A 23,073-nucleotide genomic window follows, 5' to 3' on the forward strand; every position below is an offset into this window, starting at 1 on the left:
AATGCTTGCCGGACACAGATCAAGGAAGCAAGCAACCCAACTCCATTAGAATCAGTAAGTTCTAGCAAGGGAATGTGTTAGCTTATTTTTGTTTTGGCTTGTGATTTTCTCTGTGCTGAGAGGAAGGTGTATTCCTGGTTTTTCTTTTTAACTTTAACGTTTGGCCCAGAGGGAAATCCTCTGTGTTTTTGAATCTTTTTTTAACCTGTAAAGTTATTTTCCATTCTGATTATACAGAGGTGATTTTTACTTTTTTTTTTTTTTAAATAAAATCCTTCTTTTCAGAACCTGACTGATTTTTTTTCTATTGTCCAAGACACAGGTTTTTGGGTCTGTGATCACTTTATAACCCATTGGTTAGGATATTATTCTCAAGCCTCCCCAGGAAAGAGGGTGTAAGGGCTTGGAGGGATATTTTGGGGGAATAGGAACTCCAAGTGGTCCTTTCCCTGATTCTTTCTTAAATCACTTGGTGGTGGCAGCGTACCGTCCAAGGGCAAAGAGTTTGTGCCTTGGGGAAATTTTAACCTAAGCTGGTAGAAATAAGCTTAGGGGGTCTTTCATGCAGGTCCCACATCTGTACCCTAGAGTTCAGAGTAGGGAGGGAACCCTGACAGGGTGTGTAAAGCTTTACATTTTTTTTTAATTTTATGCCATTAATGTTATTTAAAAGCAATAATTGTAATTTGTCTGAAGCAGAAACAGGCATAGCAGAGACATTTTAAACAAAACTTTCTTTACAACAATCTTTCCTTTACTTAAAAAGGAGTGCAGGAGCTGATTCCTCAGAAAAGTTTTTCAAACTTTTACACAGATGGATGTGTATTACAACTGAGATTGTATTTACTCCTTTCATTGGAATCCTGGTGGATACAGATAAATCTCCTACTGGATTAGAAATAGGTAAACCATTTGGATAAAATAAGAATTGAACTAAACCATCACCAAAAACACAAGCTGAACCCAACCTATTTAGATATTTGAAAAATGTCTGTTAAATTTGCCAAAAGCTGGGAATGGGCAATAGAGGATGGATCACTTGATGATTACCTGTTTTGTTCATTTCCCCTGGGGCATCTGGTATTGGTCACTGTTAGAAGACAGGCTACTGGGATAGATGGACCTTTGGTCTGACCCAGTATGGCCGTTCTTATGTATGTATGTTCTTTCAGTACCCCCATAAGCTCATTTTTCATGAATACCTTCGTCTGAGCTTTCTGTTTCTAACCAATGCCATTTATATCAGTGGCAAAACTTCCATAGACTTCAAAGACACAAAAAGCAGCAGGTTCCAAAGAGAAGAAAATGGGGGACTTCACCCCTTGCTTTTAGAGTCCTAGAAATCTCAGTTTTTATTTTTTAGGGTGAGTGTCTAATCCTTCTTCTTGAAAAGCTAAGCTCTGATCCTGCAGAGTGCTTAAGCACATACATGAGTTTAAGCATGTGAATAATCCCATTGAATTCAATGGAACTACTCATGTGCTTGAAATTAAACATGTACTTATATGCTCTGCGGGATCAGGACACTAGACTCTAAACGCATGTATACCGATAGCTAGGATAGAAAGTTTACCACTGATAGACTTCAGAAGTCACAAATTGCTCATGGTATCCTTAAAGACATGAGGGACTGGCCTTTGTATATAATAGAATTTGCTAAAATGGATCCTGAATTCTGGAGGGAACATGAGACCAATTCGCAACTGTGGTGGTGCTGTCAGCCTTGTCTTTAATAACACTACAGCTACTACAAGTTCCCTCTCTGCTGCTGGCCAGCTCTCTGCAGGTAGGCGATTCCTCTATTGAGCAATTAGTGTGGCCTGTGACCTCAAAAAGGAATAACTCAGTACTGTGAGAGGCTAAATGGTCTAATGGACCAAACACAGATCTGAAGGCAAGAGACTCCTGCTTTCTCAACTACGATTTGACAATGACTTTGAGTGAGATTTTAATCAAGTCTATACATACACAATTTTCAACAATGCCCATTAATTTTGGGTACCTAGGCCTGATCTTTGGAATTGCTTAATACTCACAACTCCAAATGATGTCAATGGGAGCTGAGAGTTCTCGGTACCTCTGAAAATCAGTCCTCAGGTGTCTCAAATTGGGCACCCAAAATTTGTGGACACTTCTGAAAATGAAGACCTTATATTCTGTCTGAATTTCCCCAACTGTAACATGAGGACAATATTTCCCTCTTTGCTTCTCAGAGGGATTATGATAATTAAATTATATGCAAATTCAGCAGAATGCCCACAAAAATCCTAGTGGTACCAAGACCACGCACTCAGTTTATTCAGATAATTGTCCCTTAAAATGTTTTCTGTATTTTGGATATAGGTCTGGATGGGTGGGCTCTACCTCTCCTGCAGCTGGAAGCAAGTTATAGCATGAATACTACCCATTCCACTTCTTATTTAAAAGGAGGTAGCTAAAGAATCACTTTGCTTATTTTTCCCACAAACCCAAAATTGACCCTGGGCACAGGAGTCACTCATCTTTTGAGGGAGAAAAGGCAAAAACTGATTTTGCAGATCTACCCTGTAGAGAACTTGGAAGATAGCTGTATTATTCGTATGCCTCAATTTACCTGCTTATTTTTACGATAGTGGCTACATGGTCTCAAAGAGTTAACCTTGGCTGGTGCTCTCGACAGAGGAGGGCTGGAAAATGGACAATGACATCAGATAAACCTTAGTGCCTGGTTCTCAAAAAGATAACTGAGGCACCAATTCCTCTTAAGTCTCACTTTTGCTAGGCTCTGGCTAGCAAAACTATTGATAGGGGAAGACACTGGCAGGAAAGCAGAGGTGAAGACCTTTGGTTCTGATAAATGTAGCCCTGAAAAAACACTGGGGGTGAGGAGAGTGAAGACTCTCTGAGAGACTGCTAGGGATCCTCTAGGTCATCCCAGCTCTCTGAATGGATGCATGGGACAAATGAAACCTACCTAAACTTGCAAGGAAAGAGTGAGGGGCTAAGGCAAGATCGATTCAGGTAGATTGTTTATTGTCTAAAGATCTGTTTCTCTGAATGCCTTGATTCTGAACAAACAATTATTTGCTTTATGAAACCTGCTTGGTCACTGTAATTACCATTTGATAGAGGTCCTGAAGAGGAGTACCTGGTATAGGGGTCAAATCCAATCGGACCTGCTGAGGCATTCACAGTTGATAACCAGGATAGCAGTAGCTCAGCACTTGGTCTCAGAGAGGCAGCTGTGGGGTCCCACCTTCAGATGTGAAAGTAGTGAGACGTATCACCTGGGTGGGAGATGCACTCCAAGATGCCACACAGGGGTCTGAGATGCAGCTAGCCTGGTAACTGTTACATCCCAAAGTGCTCAGGCTCGCTCCACAGAGCTAGAGCCAGACTCTCAGCTGGTGTAAATTTGCATAGTTGTGCCAACTTATACCTGCTGAAAACCTGACCAACAGATTATACAGAGGAAAATCATCCACACTTACAATAATTTTCTGAACCAAATCAAACAATATGAAATTAGTGAAACATGCAAAACAGTACTAGAGAGGAAATGGCATCAAACATTTTACTGCAAAAGGACAAAAGCTCTTCAGTGACAGTCTCAACACACCCAAAAATACCTTCCCTTATGTATGCACAAAGGCATGTATTTATTGAATGCAGCAAGCAAGCCAGAGGAAACACTAACAAAAGTGTAAAATGACTAAGCCACTACTAGACAAGGATCGGAAGAGGCTAAATTAGATCCCATACAAGGAATTATATCATAAGATCACAGAATACACACAGATAAAAGAAAATGGGACAACTGCCAGATAACAAAAATATGTGGGGAATAAGATGTGCCTTGGACAGTTGCATTACACAAAATTTACTGAAAAAGCTACCCTTTACTCGTTAAGTCGTAATACTGAAAATAAAATGTGCAATCCACAACGAAGGACATAGTTACAAAATGTAACCAAGCCTCCTTAAAAATAGAGCTACTGGAGTAACTACCTTCTATTTCCAAAGTGTCCATAAACAGAATGCAGATTAAACAAAGAAACAGATTTTTTTTAAATGAACACAAATAATTGGAGTTGAATCTCTGGTCTTGGTCAATTGTCTTTACACAATATCTGTCATTGTCATGCTTAGTTCAGAGAAGTGCTGCAAGTTCCTCTCTTTCCAGAGTACTAAATATTGTTCTTAATTAGTAATTTGTTGGGAAAAAAAGTTCCATATAATCTAAATTGAAATAGAAAAAAATAGAGCTATAAAATGTCATACTATATTAAAATGAGCAAGTGCTGTTTGTATATCCATAAATATTTCATGTATTTCTTTAAAAAAATGTTACTTTTCTAATCTATGAACTCCTAAAATTCTCATGTCTAATCACCAGGGCCTTCTTACTTTACATATACATTTGTCCTGACACAGCTGTTAGTGGGAGATGGAATGTACATATTGGTTGCTTTCTTGCCTTTAAGTTCCTTTTTTATTGTGTAGACTTGCTATGATGGCTTTTGTTAAACTGAAAACCAAGCACATAATTTTTAAGATCGTGAAGCCCTTTCTTCAAGTTTGAGTCATAACTCAAAACAAGGAATGTAAATGATTGATAAAATAAGGATTTCAAAATAATAAAGCCTCTGTTTAATGGATATGGGTCGTGTTTTATTTGGGGATTTTTATGGAATGTACTTGGAAGACTTGAATGAACAGTCTTTAGGGCAAGTTTTGCAAAATTGGTATTCACCAGGGAAAACATGTCATGCCACATTGACTAATGTGATTGATTCACCTCTAGTCCTTTCTGCTTCTTTTCATAAATTTCTTAATTTAAAATGGATTGTTTCACACCTGAAGAATACCACTCTATGCCGTTGATTTACTGCACCAGAATTTTTCCAGTGCCTCCAAAATATCTTCCTTAGAAACTTCAGTGTCCGTCAAGGCCACAGACTGATCTCCAATAAAAGGTGTCTTTTGAATAGAAGTATTCACATTATTTTTTACAGTGAAGATTTAGGGCAGGGTTTTTAAAAGCATATAAGTAACTCTGGCACACAAGTAACATTGAAAGTCAATGAGACTTGCACTCCCAAGTCATTTAGTTGTTTCTGAAAATGCCAACCTAAGGCTCTAATTCTCCAAGCTCATGTCAATATCCACTGAAGTCAATGGGACTGTATATGGGCACCGGATTTTGCCTACACAGAACCGATACCAGGACTGGACCTCTATGAGAAAACATCATGTAACTAATCCCTGAGACCATACTTCAGCTTCTTATTTAGAATTGCCAGCATCTTCTTACAGCATTGTAACTTCTGAAAGTAATTGCAGGTTTCTGCTGTTACTGATCCACAAGTATCTCCGCCCAAGCTTGGCTAATGGCAGTGGCTATCAACAAAGTGAGAAAGGTCTGGCCGCTAATCAGACGGATGAGAAAGAAATGTGATGTTTCTGCTGTACTGCAAAACAAACCTCTTTTCTATGGGTCCAATGCAAAGCCCACTGTAGTCAATAGACAGACTAGTTCTGTGGCCCCCATCCTCTAAATAAGAATCTTCGAACATGGACTCTGATACCCATGCAGATTCCAATGGATCAGGATCTTTGTATCCCAATCACAGAGGTAACTGAATTGAATATTAGGAAAACTGAACACCATGAAGGTTAGACTTATTGAGATACAGTAACTTGAGAATGGGAACCACTACTTTATTGTTGAGATACCAGTTCTGAGAAAAAACAACATTGTTTTCTTAGTTTATTTTTAGACATTTTTAGAAATTTCCTTTGCTTCCTTCTCTCTGGGGCTTTTTCTGTACAGATATATTTTTTGAGGAAAATGTTCTTTATATCTGGTATCTATTCTTCAGTGAAAGACTTTAAAGTTTATATAGTTTCAGAACAAAAAGGGAATATAGTCATTGTTACGAGCCCTGGTAGCCTCATTGCTGATAGGGAACAGGTGTGATGCTATGATAGTTTGTCTCTTGCTTTCTTTTTGTTTGCTTTGCTAAATGGATTGTATTGTCAAAAGTGTATGGTGGGAGATGCAGTGTTTCTGGAGAGTACCTCCCCTAGAAAGCAGCATCAGGAATTCCTGAACTATCTGCCAGTACTTGTTACTATAAGGTTAGTTGTTTCCTACCATCAGAAGTGAGGAAAATCATGCCCCTTTGGCTAACAATACTTGTATATTATGAGGCTGCTTTCCTGAAATGAAGAGGCGTGGGGGGGGGGAGGCGCGGGAATTGTATCATCAAACTTCATTATATAACAGAATTTGAAATTCTTTCAGCAAACAATTGATGAGAGAGACTGAATGGATCAGAAATTGGTAAGGCACAGAATCGTTCACCTCTAGGCCCATGTCACAGGGTGCCTGCCCCTTTTAGGGGTGATGGGTCTAGCCCGATCAATAATACACTTAGCTCGCCTCCCCAGAAAGGAGGAGAAAATAAGCACAGTCACATGACAGGCAGGTCATGTGGCTAAAAAAAACACCCAACAACCAAGTTCTTCTAAGGTGAAGATAAAAACAGAAGCCTCTGCAACATTAAAGGGGTAGAGAGAGGGCAGACAGCCTGGAGAGGAGCATGGCAGGGGGAATTGGAAACCTAGGGAGGACAGATTTGGGCCTCAAGGTTCAAAGGAGACCAGATAGTTTAAAGACTTCAAGAAGGGGGAATATCACTTTGAGAACTCTAGGCTTTGAATTAATTACTGAGCTTAGGGTAACTGCAATACCACATGGTGCCAAGAGGGGGCATGGTTGGGGTCAGCCCACTGGCTCAAAACTGATCTAGGACTACTAGTAAGTGAGAGAATGCTGTGGCCATTTCAGAATTCAGTAGACTGTTCCGAGGGTACGCATCATAACATCTGATATGAGATTTAGCTCTAACTGAAATCCTGGCCAGCAAGCTTAGGAAAAACCACTGAGTGGAAATAAAGACCGGCCCCTCTTATGCCTGTGAATGACTCCCTCACACTGAGAAGTGGTTCCTCCAGGTCAGGGCTGAGGCACACTGGCTGTCCAATGTGCCACTGTCAGTGTCACAACTGTTCTGCATATACTGGGAACTTCAGTTTCTCCTCCTGTCAATACAGTGCTGCACCTTTCAGAGACACTTAATTCTCATAAGAACAAACTGCCCAAAGAGGTTATGGAAGGCCCTTTGCTGGATGTTTTCAGAAGGAGATTCAATAGCCAGGTGTCCTGGATGGTTTAGACCCAACGAATCCTGCATCTCGGCAGGGGGTTAGACTAGATGACCCTTGTAGTCCCTTTTAACCCTATTGTTCTATGACAAATCCTGGCCATTTCCATGAGAGCATGGGCAGTTGCTCCTGCTAGGAACTAGTGTGATTCTACTCTGTAAAAAGGCTGTACTCGGAGAGCCCGCACAACTGCAGAACTCAAGCTCTACTGGGATCCTGGTTTGCTGCCACACAGCAGGGAGTGGGGGAGGAGCAGGACAGATGGTACCTCCGTCTGCAGATCGGCTATATATTCTCTACCCCTGCATGAGTGGGGAAGGAGGTAAGGATATGAAGGGTTGAAGTGGCTATTCCAGCCCTGAGTTTGAAACAGCAACCACAGAGCAGTTCCACTATTACTCCATGGCTTGGAAGGGAGGAATATTTCCCTGTCCCCTCCCACAACTCTGTGGTGGGACTAGGATTTGGGGCTTGAATCATTTTGAATCATAAAGAGACACATTCTGAACTGGCTGATGACGACTGACAGCTGAGCTATTATAGAACAGCAGCTGCATGAGTAGATCACCAATACTTTACTTCTTGAATACAGATTTTTTAAATAATTTAAAATCACTGTCACTATTTTAATAATAATACAGATCCATTTTTTATACCAGCAAGAGTCACCTGGATTCCCAAAAATCTTTCTTTTGTCATACTTCCAGCCTGATTGAAAGTTCTTGCCCTTCTATGTATACACAATACCCAGGGGCCAAACTGTGCCTTCCCACTTATGCAGCCCCATTTAGTTCAGTGTGTGGGTCAAAGAGGGTAGAGCTGGGCCAAACATGTTCAACTACAGCTGTTGTCATGTCTTATAATTAAAATTCTAGTAACAGAGTAACTATAACCATAACAGTGCATTTGTGAATAGATACATTCAATTAACAAAGAATCACAATAACCTGTGTTCCTGATTAAACTGGTATCATGATGGAGATTATGGAGACTAATGGTATTAAAAAGATAAAGCAAATACTGGAGCAAATTGCTGCACCAACATGCTTTTATGTTGTTGTTTTGTTGTGTTGTGTGTGTTTTTTTTAAACTCACTTTTATAATCAGTTCTCTAAATGAGACAAGAACTGTGAAAAAATGTGATTATAGCGTGGCAAGGAGAGGAGAAAAAGAAATGATTTCTGCAGTGAGAACATCACTGAAATAGTAACACACTGGGAATGAAGATAATTTCATTATGGATTCTTTTGCTGGTAATCCCATCGGTTGCCTCTGATCTTCTACATACAGAGAAGAACATCCACAATCCTGTACATGTAATTCTTTTAAAAGAAAAGATATCCCAAAGCTGCAGAAATAAGTTCTCTATAAAGGTGGAATTGTAATTATGGGCAAAGGTGTTTGAATCAGGGAAACATATAGAACCTATTACACTGTGGCTCTTAACAGACATTGGTTTAAAAGAAAAATTACCTTCGATATCACATACACATCTATCTTTCTGCAGATATTCTATATGGCATGAAAATAGATTGACTCCAATATAATCTACTCAAACATCATACATGTTTGGCCAGATCCTATGCTGGTATAAATCAGTGCAACTCTATTGTCTTTAATGGCACTACATTGATTTATACCAGCTGAGGATCTGGCTCACCAAGGACCAGATTGGGTCCAGCCCTGCAAGGATGCACAAGAAACCTTCCCTCTTTGGAGCCTCCGTGCAGTGAGGGGTCTATTGCTAGTAAAGATGCTAGACTGAGAGGGAGAACAGTGAGAGGGTGATGGTGAAGGTGATGGAGACCATGACACCACACTCTCCATCCGGGATAGCACAGCTAGCTCAAACAGGGGAAACACATGCTGTACACTTTCAAGGGTGTAGCAGTCTGCATGCTTCCACCCTGTTGCATGCCTGGCTGCTTTGGTGAGTTTCCATTGGGGCCACCTGTCCCCCATCACCTCTCCTCTAACTGGCAGTTTACTGCCACTTTGGTCCAAAATGTGTAGCTTCACACTAAGATCAGGAGGTTTCAAGAGCAGGTGACTTGGAATTGCAATTTCAAAACTGTGCATGAGTGTTTCTTCTGTTGACCATAAAGAGAGCCAGGTCTAACTTGAGTGATGGATCCTGCCTTCTTCCTACGGATGGCATAAAGCACTATACTTTGTTGGCCAGCTCAATTCTTACACAATCCAGCTTCCCACTCTCCAGGCCTTAACATGTTGCCAGGTGTTACAAAGGCTGCAGCTTTGTGGACAGAATTAGAAGGCCAATGATATGTAACACTTCACACTGCTGGAGGGAAAGTATTAGCTTTAGTGTGTCTTCATGCTCATTTACTCTCTGTAAGCCAGCCAGGTTTGTCTCTTATGGCATTGATCCCTGAGAGAATACCTAAGTACAGAGGACCCGCAAAAATGTGTCCCTCTGTGGCTGTACTTTCCCTGATGCCTTAGGCTAGCCTTTGATCTCATTGCTCTTTTCTTTACTGTAAGCGTTTGTCCAAATAACATACCACTCAAGAGCCCTCATTTCTAGGTACACAATCATTAGGGTCTTAAAGTTTACTATGTTCCACACAGGTTAGGATGTTCCCTCACTTTTTTAAATAGTTTATCTCAAAAATAATGACTCAGGAAATTAAAGGTTACAGAGAAAGTCATTTTCACTAAAGGAAGGAATCCAGCAGCCTTTTACATGTCCTGCAGTAATATACTTTATGTGTCTCATTCTGGTCTTCTGTCATACATCATGTTGCACTTTTGAGCATTGACAGCTTGAGAGGTATGGTCCATTACCTAGAAAAAATTTCCCCTGCTCTGTCTGTTGTGTAGTGCACTGTGTATTATCTGCCTTGCCCAGCACTTCCCAACCCAAGGGTATCTACATTTCAGTAGTGCTGATATAAATAGTCTGTGAATCATTTTAGGATGAAAGGGTCCATCTAGGGATGTAAAATATTACCTCCAAAATATTATTGACTGCATCAGCCCTAAGTGGCAGAGGCTAGGAATTCTTTATTCATGAGAGTGTAAATGGCATTCCACTCTAGCCATTGATTGATTTTGTTTATAACAGTGATGGAGACAGGTTATCATAGGTTTTTACAGGTTCTCCTTTAAATTTCTCCCTTTGGAGGGAATTTATATTTCTGATGAGAATTTCTAAGAGCTCTTGCGAGGTGTTTGTATTTAATGAGATTTCTATTTTACTGTGAATTACAACTTTTATTTTATGGAGCATTTCACAGGAGCAGCTCATTGATGATTGACATCTTCCCTCCCCACCACTAACCAGACAAAGATAACACAGTCCCTAGCACAGGGGTCTTAGTGAGATCCTGGTTTTAGGATTTAAGGCTGGGATTTCAAAGGAGCCTAAGGAGTTCGGTTGACAACTCCTACTGAAACTCAGTGGGCATTGTCTGCCTAATTCTTTTAGGTTCCTTCAAAATATCTCAGCCTAAATAAATAATTGAGGACATAATATTGGCCTTACAATGAGCCCCCACTATGAGGTTTAAAACAGACAGACAAGCTACAACCCTAATTCAAGGATTACAACAGATGGCCACTACATACATAAACCCCAAATCTTTCTGTGCTTACAGATTCCTGTTCTTTGAATAGTGACCTAGGAATGTGATCTGGCCACTGGATATCAACAGAGAATATGACAAGCACTCCTTCCTTCCTTCTTTTTTGTATTGTAAGCTTTCTTGGGCTGGGAATAAGCCTTCCTATTTGCTTGCACTCTGGAGGAGATGATATGATGGGATAGCCTAATTTTGGCAATTAATTAATTGATCTTCCACTATTAGTGGTAGATATGCCCAATGGCCTGTGATGGGATGTTAGATGGGGTGGGATCTGAGTTACTACAGAGAATTATTTCCTGGGTGTCTGGCTGGTGAGTCTTGCCCACATGCTCAGGGTTTAGCTGATCGCCATATTTGGGGTCAGGAAGCAATTTTCCTCCAGGGCAGATTGGCAGAGGCCATGAGGGTTTTTCACCTTCTCTGCAGCGTGGGGCACGAGTCACTTGCTGGAGGATTTTCTGCACCTTGAAGTCTTTAAACCACAATTTGAGGACTTCAGTAGCTCAGACATAAGTTAGGGGTTTGTTACAAGAGTGGGTGGGTGAGATTCTGTGGCCTGTGTCGTGCAGGAGGTCAGACTAGACAATCATAATGGTCCCTTCTGACCTTTATTTTGGGTGCTACTGTAATACAGCTAAGGAAACATATTGCCTCTTCACTTCCATACCATAAATATTTTTAATCCTGTGTCTTTTTCCTTGCCCCCTTTACTGTTATTTAGCAACATAAGTATATTATCTAAACCTGGGGATACAGCATATATGAACTACAAGTTACAAAACAAAATATTATATGCATTGAATTATGTGCCAAGCACTGCTCTAACACAGCGCTATGAAGAAACTCAGCATATTTTCCTTTACTGTTGAATTTCCCCTTCCCCACCACCAGCAAAATATTTTTTAATGCTTAACTTTTCATTTTCATGCTGCCTCACAGAATTTGTAACCCAACATGAGCATCGGTCAATACTATCAGTTTTTATGCCAATGGTGAAAGACAATCACATTTATTTCCCTTTTAACACCTGCAGCTTCTGGTAAAATGGATGACTTAGCAAGGGGGCTGTTGTCAGTGGTGTTTGTTTATTTTTAAACAGAAGAGGAAACAGATCTAGGCTCATTATAGGGCTACTGGTTGCTATCCACAGAAATGCTGAAGACAGGCTATTTTCAGATAGTGAAATATTCCTGAACTGCCATATCAGAATAGACCACTGATATATTAACTCTGGTATACTTTGACTTTGATTTTGGTCAGCTGCTGCTCCTTTACCACAAGACAGTGTTCTGCAACCTGTGGTCTGTAAACCCCCGTGGGTTCGCGAACCCCTGGGGGTCCGTAGACTTGTATCAAAGATTTCCAGAGGGGTCCACACCTCCATTCAAAATTTTGTAGAGGTTGACAAATGAAAAAAAAGTTTGAAAATCACTGTCAAAGTATCCAAAAATCTCCATGTGAATCTGTAGATGCACTTGATCATTAAAAACATCTACTCAAATCAAGTGCCTAAATATTAAAACTATGTGAAACTAACAAATTCCCACTTTGCAATTGTTCCCACAATGAAATAATATTTGCTATTTGTGAATCTAAACAGGGGAGAAATGTCAACATCTCTTCAAAGAATGTAGCTTTTTGAGGTGCGGGAGGCCAGATTCCATTGCTATTGATTCTGCTGGACAACATTCAATAGGAAATCTCTGCTGGTCACTAAACCATCCCCACCCCCATTCACACACAAACTTAGTAAGGTCAAAGTCAGACTAATATTTTGGGATGACACAGCAGAAGTCAGCAAAGCCTTTTTATCAGGAGCAACCATCAATCAAAACAAGGAACTGTAAAAGCTAAAAGAAAAGACCTCTCTAACTTAGTCCTCAGAACCTTACTGAAGAACCCTGGCATCCCATGAATTCTCTTCCCCAAATATTCTAGCAGCTCCTCTCCTGTGTGAGGAAAGGACGGGGGGAAGCCAGAATTAACCTCTTACCCATGAGCCACGTCACTCAGACCTATGCCAAAGAGGTGTTAATCCAGCTGGTTTTATGTGAGTCAATTGGATTACTCACAGGAGTAAGGCAAGTAGCACTTTATCAACCTATCCCAAGATTTGTTTCTGCACCACAATGCCTACACATCTCTGCTTGGCATTATAGGCACAACTATGTTCTTTCATATTCTAGTGAGTCTTTTTCAGTGAAACAATATCTATTTTGTTGCCTTTGAAAGGTCCAATTATTCCCTTAACACGTAAAGAAAGAAATTCAACAGTACTATTCATCTTGACAGGAAAATGTTATCCTCTGAAAACAGAAAAAGTGGCATTAATGCAAGAAAGGATTCACATCTCAACAAGTTTCCTAAAAGTATTCCTTTTTCAGCAATATGCTAGAATATACCTTGCACTCTCCATAAACACGAGTCTCGAGTTATCCAAGGTAAACAAAAATGTTAAGAAATAGTCTACCATCCGGAAATTCAATAATTCCTAGTAACCTTTTGAACACCACTTCTAAAAATTACTTTCAATTTCTCTCTCCTATCTGAAAGCACACAATGTTTTTTTTTCTACCTCAGAGTTGCATGTTTATTAAATCTATCCTACCGGATGTCATCAAAACCCATTCCAGAGATGCGACAACAAAGCTGTACTTGTAAAAATGCTTATTCCACCCACAAACAGCCTTACACCAAAAAATAATTGCATGTATTCTGTAGCATTAACCTCAAATTCCACAGAGTTTCTCTCCACCAAAATAAGAGAAAGCTGAAAGTGAATGGGAGTAGGTAGCCTAAATGCCCATTGTGCCTGTCAAGGTTTCTTCCCCACTCTGAACTCTACGGTACAGATGTGGGGACCTGCATGAAAGCCACCTAAGCTTACTTTTACCAGCTTAGGTTAAAACTTCCCCAAGGTATAAACCATTTTACCTTTTGCCCTTGGACTTTCGCTGCCACCACTAAACATCTTATATTATTAGGAAAGAGTCCATTTGGAAACATCTTTCCCCAAAAAATCCTCCCAAATCTTACACCCCCTTTCCTGGGGAAGGTTTGATAAAAATCCTCACCAATTTGCATAGGTGACCACAGACCCAAACCCTTGGATCTTAACAACAATGAAAAAACATTCAGTTTCTTAAAAGAAGAATTTTAATAGAAGAAAAAGTAAAAAGAATCACCTCTGTAAAATCAGGATGGTAAATACCTTACAGGGTAATTAGGTTCAAAACATAGAGAATCCCTCTAGGCAAAACCTTAAGTTACAAAAAGACACAAAACCAGGAATATCCATTCCATTCAGCACAGCTTATTTTCTCAGCCATTTAAAGAAATCACAATCTAACGCATATCTAGCTAGATTACTTACTAAATTCTAAGACTCCATTCCTGTTCTGTCACCGGCAAAAGGATCACACAGACAGAGAGAGAGAGAGCTTTGTTTGTCCCTCCCCCAGCTTTTGAAAGTATCTCGTCTCCTCATTGGTCATTTTGGTCAGGTGCCAGTAAGGTTATCCTAGCTTCTTAACCCTTTACAGGTAAAAGGGTTTTTCCTCTGGCCAGGAGGGATTTTAAAGGTGTTTACCCTTCCCTTTATATTTATGACAGTGCCTTTGAAAATCTCCATCGACTTTTATACATACTTTCTCTTTCAAAGATGATCCTGTCCCTTTCTCCTCCACTGAGTCTCTACAGCATGATCAACCCATCCTTTTTGTGCCTGTGCCATAGACACACATTATGGTAATAAATACAGTGCTTTCCAGCTTATGAACTACCTGTAGGGATGTTTAACCAGCATATACCACCAGGAGACGACAGAAACTGGGCCAGTTTAATGTAGTAGTCATTCAAAGACTCCACATATTTCCCACGAACCTTTCCTACTATGCATCCTCTCCTCATTTAAAAGAGCACAAAACTACCCCAATCCATTTGACTACCTTGCACTGACTTCTCCATCCATAGTTTGGAGAAAGTCTACCAAATCTCACTGAGCACTTCTAGATCTATAGGCTAGAATGCCTAACAGAATGGGGTCCCAGTCCTGACTGGGATGTCTTCTGCTACCAGAATACAAACCATCAACCCTAACTAGACCTGGTCAAAACATTCCAACTAGCTCTACCTGCAACCATTGCAAAATAGTCCTGATGAATAAAATAGGTAAAATGTAAACTTTTGTGGCTTTCGATAACCTACTTTTAATTTTCTCCAAGCCAAGCTAATTGTTCCTTTGTGAGGGACCTCATGAAAGAAAGAGAAAATAGAATCTGGGTAGAGATGGACCAAAGCTGCAAAATGCAGAACAGGATCCAGATTTCAGTGCCCCCAAAAATTCAGGAATCTTTGGATCTGGTGTTTCGATTTGGCTCATTATAAGGAAAGTGTCCATTTGGATTTCAAATAACCCAAAAGTCTGGTTTTCATTCAGATTCAGGAGATTTCATTCAGAACCTATCACAATCTCTCTCTCTCTCTTTCCGGTTTAGTTTTGGACCCAACATGCAATGTCACTTTCAAAATGGTCTGATATTTGAAAATGCTTATGATTCAAAATAGAATAAATATTTTGAATTTTAAAACTTTTAATTAAATAATTCTGGAACACAGTAATTTTTGATTATTACAATATATACATAAATCAGTTCAACACCACATACAACCTCTTACTTACATTATTATTTTATGGGACCCTCATCTTATAACCTCCCTGAAAGTATGCAAGTCTACTTCTGCCCTTCTGGGGGACTTTAAACATCTCCACATGTTTTCACACTGCTACTTAATTTGATTTCCATTTTTTACTACTTTTTCTTTTTTTTTAAATCTGCATTTTTAGAAAGAGATGGATGCACATTTGAATAGAGATTTGAAAAATATTACCATACTGTCTCCAGTCCACAGAAGGAGGCAAATTCATCCACAGAATAAGATTGTTGAGTTGATTTAAGTAAGACGGCAGTGAATGGAAACCTTTCTGACTGTACCACACCTAAGAGAGAAAACAGAGATGTTAAATGAAAGGGGTCCTGAACCAAGACCCCAGATCCTAATACCCTGGAATTTTAGGAAATTTCAGATGCAACATTATGTAAGATTACAAGAGCTATGTGTCCCTCTGAGGAGCCTCATGCATGGGATGGGGTGGTCCGGATGGAACAGAATCAAATGAGCTGTAGAGGTCCTTTGGCTGAGTACAGTTGTTGTAAACCCTTTCCATTCCAGGGCTCTCCATCCAACTAGCAGCAAAGGAAAGGGAAGAGAACTCATGGTTTAGTGGATCATCTAAACCAGCCCTGTCATAAACTTATAGCTAAGGGTAGCCTATAATTCCTCCTTACCTGTAAGGGGTTAAGAAGCTCAAATAACCTGGTTGGCACCTGACAAAAGGGACCAATGGGGAAAGAAGATACTTTCAAATCTGGGGAGGGGGAGGCTTTGTGATGTGTTCTTTGGGGAAAGCAGAGAAGCATCAGGTCAAAAAAACTCATTCTCCTATAAACCATCCTGTACAAGTCTCTGATATTATAAAAAGAGTACGTAAATAAGGCAAGGCACATTAGATTACCTTTTGTTTTCAACTTGTGAATTTTCCCTTTGCTAGAGGGAGGTTTATCCCTTTTTTGTAACTTTAAAAATTTTGCCTAGAGGGGAGTCCTCTGTGTTTTGAATCTGATTACCCTGTAAAGTAATTACCATCCTGATTTTACAGAGGTGATTCTTTTACCTTTTCTTTAAATAAAATCCTTCTTTTAAGAATCTGACTGATTTTGCCATTGTTCCAAGACCCAGGGGTTTGGGTCTTTGATGATTTTGTAACCAATTGTTTAGGATATTATTCTCAAGCCTCCCCAGGAAAGTGGGTGTAAGGGCTTGGGGGGATTGCTGGGGGAAGAGAAACACCAAGTGGTTCTTTTCCCTGGCTCTTTGTTAAATGACATGGTGGTGGCAGCATTACTTAAATCCAAGGTACAAGGGAGAATTTGTGCCTGGGGAGTTTTTAACCTAAGCTGGTAAAAATAAGCTTAGGGGTTTTTTCATGCGGGTCCCCATGTCCGTACCCTAAAGTTCAGAGGGAACCCTGACAAGCCCCTTACATCATGCCAGGTCTAATATACATGAAACACATAACTCTCCTGTTTGTGCTGAAAAGGGAACATTAATTGGTTTAATTTGAAACCCAGTGGGAGAATTTAGAAAACAATAAAACTTTGAGGTACTTTTTACTTTTGAGATTTCAAAATGAGATCTGCAAGCAACAGAAAAACACAACAATTGTCAATAAAATGTGCTCTGACCTTATGTTCAAGAAAAGGGGAGGTGGAAAGGAGGACTCAAAGGCAGGGATTGCATGAAACTAATTATGCTAGCCACTCCATATGGGGCATGGAGGAATGAGGCCAATAGCATAGAAAAGCATGAATACTGCCCTTAATGGGTGTTGAAACATGCTCCCCCCACCCCACCCCACCCCTGCCCAATGAGGACTTCTGGGAAGCAGTGTGCCAGAGCTTGGGTACAATACCTTCTTGAACAATGCAGCTCTACATTTCCCCAACAGAGTAATACCTTTATGGCACAACCCAACAGGTAGCACCCATTTCTGTCACACAGCCTGACCAATATGCCTCAGCCTTTAATGGAATTGCCACTTCTTGAGAAAGAAGAGGTGAGAAAACAGCATAATCTCCATGCTCTTTCAGATGATACCACCAACTAAAGTGGTAATGAGTGGTCCATTTATAGTTGGGGTTGTTGGTGGATACCCGTCCATAGGAACTCAGATGACCCTCACCAACGCATTTCACATAGGCCACCAAAGGACACTAGATCGCAACAATTTTAACTTCTTTACACAAAGGGAATATTTATTTGTACAGATGAGAGAATCTTTATTTACAAAAAGGTCTCATTTCTGGAGGAAAAATAATTATCTCATTGCTCTAGAGTATAGCTAACTCTAGTGTGCAGCTACTGACTGTAAAGAATTATGAATTGGGGATTGTTTTGTGGCTCATAGGGTTCTTCTATGTTCCAGTCTGAGACCTGACAATTATTTAATCAGCAGGTGACCCCCTATTGGTTCAGAAAAAGAGCAAGCCCGGGACCTACTAAAAGTGCAGAAACAGTCTCCAAATATTTAACTTTCAGATCTCTGCACTTCCTGGTCACCTGTGCAACCATGTGCCAGAACAGAATCAAAACTGAACTAGCAAGGGGAGCCAATTCCCCCACACATCATCCCATTTCTTCCTCTGTCTATTCTGCTAAAATCTTCCCAAATAAGAATGTTTAACATACGTAATGGAACCCATTTCAATTATGCACATTGTAAAGAAAAAAGAAGCAATTACAAAAAACAATAATGCAAGATTCTGCTGACACATCCTCAGTTAATTGGAGGCAGGGGAGAGGTCTCAATAAGTATTCACAGAATATCCTAGTAAATTTCATAATGTAACCAAAATAATAAGCAAAGCAAAAAAATTACAATAAAGCATTGTCTTTAACAATACATTTAGAAGTCCTGCCCAGTAATTAGAATCACAGCATCTTCAAAGCATTCACAGCATTCTTCATCCAAGAGTGCGATAAAATTATGTAACTGAGTCAGGCCATCAGGAAATAACCAAATTAAAACAAAATATTTAAACATTTATAATCTGGCAAAAAGAAAAAAGTCCTTGATGTTATTATCTTCATCAGAGGATGCATCTGGTTCTTTTTCAAAAGCCTGAGCACAACTAATTTTGAACCAAGCAACCACAACATTGAAAAAGAGGTATTGGTATTTAGTTCCATCCAAAACAACATGCAGCTTTGCTAGACAAAACACTGCCATGTGGATAACATTTTTTAAGGTGAGGTGAAAGATGGGGTAGGAAACTGCTGATTAATCTTGGTTTTCTAATTGGGTCTGACATGCCAAACCTTGGAAAAATCTCCCTTCTAGCACAGGACCAGTTTTAACTTTCAAAGTTGGTAGAACCTAATCACGGGTAGCAAGCATGATTGAGGGAATAGCGCATTAGAATTGGACTCAGGAGAGCTGGGTCCAAGTCTTGTCTCTGTAACTTCCTCTTCCTATTTAATCTTGTTTAACTGTGTCTGACTTTTTGTGTGATTATAGATTAATTTATTCACATACCTCAGTTCCCCATCTGTAAAAAGGAATACTATTAAGAACTATAAGGTGCTCAGATATTACAGGGATAAGGACCATACAAATACTTAGATGTGTGTTTATATATATGCATATATTCCTATATATGTATATTTCTACAAATATGACAGGGGGAGCAGTAGTTTGAAGGACGCTTTGAAGGACAGCAGATATTTTGCCAATGTTACTGTACATGTTCTCCCCTGACAGGGGTGGTCTCAGCGGACAAAGAGAGTTAATATCCAGGAGAGTTCCTAAGAGTACTGTGTCCCAACAATGCTCTTACCATCTATGTTTTCTTTTATGCCAAGTGTTCTTGAATGGTTATATTTTACTTGGTTCATTAAAAGTTGTGTCTCTCTCGCTCCCTCTTGAGTACCTATGAGTAAAATTCATCTGCAGTGGAATTCTACTGCCTTTGAGAAGAGCAGTTGGGTGTTCCTTAGATAAATGCTATTAAATTGTGAATTTACATCATTTTATCTTCCACTCATAGTCCGACAAATTTCTTCCATAGCGAGAAACATTTTTTTCCCATGTTACAATTATATGGTGAATAGGCACAGGCTACCACTTTGGGATCTAATTGATTTCATATTGCCTCAGTTCCATGAACCTGTGACAACTTGGTAAGGTCAAACTACAGAAAGAACTATCTGGGGGATGACCCCTAAATTCGTAATTACAGACCACAACAAGAACTCAAACTTTCTTTAGGGTTGCTTAGGCTTTTCAGATGTTTTTGTACAATAAATTATATACATGTCTGAATATGAATCTTAGCACTTATATAGCACTGTCAATGGGTCATCCGCCTTGCACGTGCCTCCTCATCGCAACCCTGGAAGCAGCCTCTTGCCTCAGTTTCCCTCCTCAAGGGGCTTCTTAAATAAACTCCACACAGGATTTCACAAGTCCAATGACAATAGCCCTCCCTAGGGTCTGATTTTATTCACATGAAATTCACAAACACAAAGAATTCTTTCATATGAGTCTTAAGCTGGGCACAGTCTCTCCCTTCTGTCTGAGCAGCTGGAGAAGATGCAAGGCTTGACCTGCCTTCAGGCCTTCTTTCCAAATAGAAATCAAACTTCCAGACAGGCTTTCTATCCAGCCATACCCTTCCTCATATCAGGGACCACGACAGGAAACTCTCCCTTCTTGCTGCTTATTTCCCTTGGTTGTCTCTCCTTGAGCGTCCTCCTCTCCCTGAAGCATCCTGCTGCTTTTATAGGGGAATCGCCCGACCCCTGCTCAGGTGTGCCTCCTTAGAAACTAGAGTTAGCTGACCCCAGCCCTCTGACCCTTAAAAGAGCAAGCCACCTTGCAACAAGCACTTTATAGGTCAGATTACAGAGACAATGAACATGCAATACAACTAAGGAAGGGGCAGGTGTGGGTGGGATGAGCTACTGAATTCCACTACACACTCCTGTTCCATGAGTCATCTTTGAATGTTGAATGCCAGAGTTTTTTCAAACATGCTTGGTATGTGATACACACTGTGGGTGTATTTTTGTCTCATACCTGGAACAAGATGCATTTAAGGTGCTAGTCATCTTCCATGTTTTGGCTGGGTATTGTTAAAACTGGAGTGGGAAGTTAGTTGTCATGTACATCCTGCAGTGCAGAGGAATAATTTGTGTAGGACTCAGAGGTTTTCTGCTGTGTAATGAATCGTACAGTAAGTCTCTTCATATGCAAATTTCCCATTTTCGTTCATAAAAGCCTATGGAAATGGTACATTCACTGTCTTGTGAACAGGCCCAAAAGGTCAAAGACTGGTCATTAATTATTGAAAGGTTAATGCAATAATTTGACACTACATCAGTCGAAAGCCACTTCAAGGAGGTAGTTTAGATAACATAGAGCCCTTTATAAGTCTAATGCACTACTAAGTTGGCTCTGAAAAATGAAGCTTACTCACTAACAGTATAACTATAATTTATTCTTCTGCTGATGACAGGTGGAGTAGGTGCCAAAGGCCAAAACAAACAAACAAAAACAGCGACAGAGAAACACAGTATATTGTAGCCATTTGGACTCAAGTGCCCAATTATGCATTGATCAAGTCAAGAGTTCAAAGCTGCAAGAAATTTGGGGGAACATAAATAAAGTTAAGATTCTGTCACAGGTATTTTTAGTAATAGTCAGGAATAGATCACAAGCAATAAACAAAAATTCAGGGAAGCCCATGACCTGTTCCTAACTTTCACTAAAAATACCTTATGGGATGGGGAACTAACAGTGGGAGTGCTGTGGGGGACGGGCGGGAAAGAGGTGTTACAGGCCTATGTTCCAGCCCCAGGACCAGACACTGCTCTGGCAGGCCCCAGGGCCCACTGCACTGGCAACCCCTGCTCTAGTAGCCCTGGGGACAACCCCCAGCCAGCTGCTTTAGTGGCCCTGGGGCAGGCCACCAGCCACTCCTCTGGCAGCCCTGGGGGCAACTGCTCTGGCATCCCCATAGCTGGCCACTCTGACAGCCCCAGGGCTGACTGCAGCAGCTGCTCCAGCCCCAATGCTGCTCCTGTGGCAGGGGCTGACCACCCCACCCCATGCTGCTTCAGCCCTGGGAACCCTGCTCTGACGGCCCTGGAGCTGACAACTCCTCCAGCCCTGCCACTGCAGAAGTCATGGAGAACCAAAAAATAAAATGTAAACAGTTGGGGTTTTTTTGGCAAAAGTGTGAAACCAAACTTCAGATAAGGGATGTCTGCATGTCCCGTTTTAATAACTAACCTCCCGCTCCTGCTGGTAGTTTCGGGCAAGGCTTGGATAAATGTTTTCACCTCTACTTCAAAAACACAGCTTTTATCCCCTTTCCAACCTATATAAAATGTTTAAGGTCAGGGCTTCTTTCCATCCAGCTCCAATTTAACATTCAAAGGTCAGCTCCCTTAACTTACAAGGCAACTGGCTTCTTCAGTGCCCTTCGTTTCAACAAAAACACAAAACAGAGGTCAGTCAGAGACCCCGAAACACATCTGGGAGACTGCTGTTCCTCTTCATGTTGCTGGACTCTGGGTCTAGAAGTTCTCTGAACAGTTGTATGAACCTCAAAGATTTTTCAGGTAGTCTGAAGAAGGTCTTACAACCAATGGAAACACACTAAAATCTCTTAGAGTCCTAAATCCACACTGGACCGTAGGTCTCATCCAGTCTTCTACAGTGTCCTCTCTGGAAATTTTCCAGTGCACATCAAAAAGCCTTAAGAAAAGTCTGAATTTGGTAGATGGAGGACTACTCCTACAGTCTCTGCCTCTAATGGATCACTCCCAAACAGTTAATCAGGAAAACCTCTGGTAATGAGGTACAGTGCAAGACAGAATGATTTACTGGTTAAAACAGTCTGGAAACCGAGAGATCTGGGTGCTAAGCCTCTGGCTTATTATGTGACCTCATGCAAGACGTGAACTCGCAGTTTCTCCTGCTGTAAAAGGGGAATAATACTTACTCATATTTGTAAAGTATTTTAGGAGTATCTTATAAGTGCAAAGTACTATTTATTTTATTATTCTTGCAGTAGCTACTCTAGACATCCACATCTTTACTCTTTTAAATGCAATGAAATTGCTATATTTTAGTTTGTTTGCTTTCAGAAAAAAGAATATTGATCACAAGACTGAAATAGCCATCAATAAAACACAATTGATAGTTCACTTTACTTCAGCCAATTCTGAGATTGATTTTAGTAGGAATAGAATGGAAATAAAGAAAAATGGAGGCTGACTATCAGGAAATAGTCTTAAAAAGTGAGCTCTATTAGACTGTGAAATAGTTTCCCAAGGGAAGTGATGGAAACCCCTCATTTGAGTTATTTAAAACTGAATTGCACAAAGCACGGGGTAATACTACAATCCTGGACAAAGTAATTGACTAAAATATCTTAGGATTTTTCCCAATTTTAAACACAAGGATTCTAAAATTACATTATTATACATTAGAACCTCAGCGTTACGAACACCTTGGGAATGGAGGTTGTTCGTAACTCTGAAATGTTTGTAACTGTGAATCAAACATTATGGTTGTTCTTTCAAAGATTTATAACTGAACATGGACTTAATACAGCTTTGAAACTTAACTATG

The 23,073-nt window shown here is 40.3% G+C and overlaps 1 protein-coding gene across 1 annotated transcript in view; it reads right to left on the reverse strand.

The window, feature by feature from the left end:
• The window catches only part of ABCA13 (ATP binding cassette subfamily A member 13), a 293,932-nt gene that overhangs the window by 83,592 nt on the left and 187,267 nt on the right, over positions 1 to 23,073 (reverse strand). Inside the window, 1 exon segment of the mRNA XM_043507121.1 lies at positions 15,705 to 15,813. Within this exon segment, the coding sequence (XP_043363056.1) occupies positions 15,705 to 15,813 (109 nt within the window).

This window comes from Dermochelys coriacea, chromosome 2, assembly GCF_009764565.3.
Source record: "Dermochelys coriacea isolate rDerCor1 chromosome 2, rDerCor1.pri.v4, whole genome shotgun sequence".
Classification (NCBI taxonomy): Eukaryota; Metazoa; Chordata; order Testudines; family Dermochelyidae; genus Dermochelys; species Dermochelys coriacea.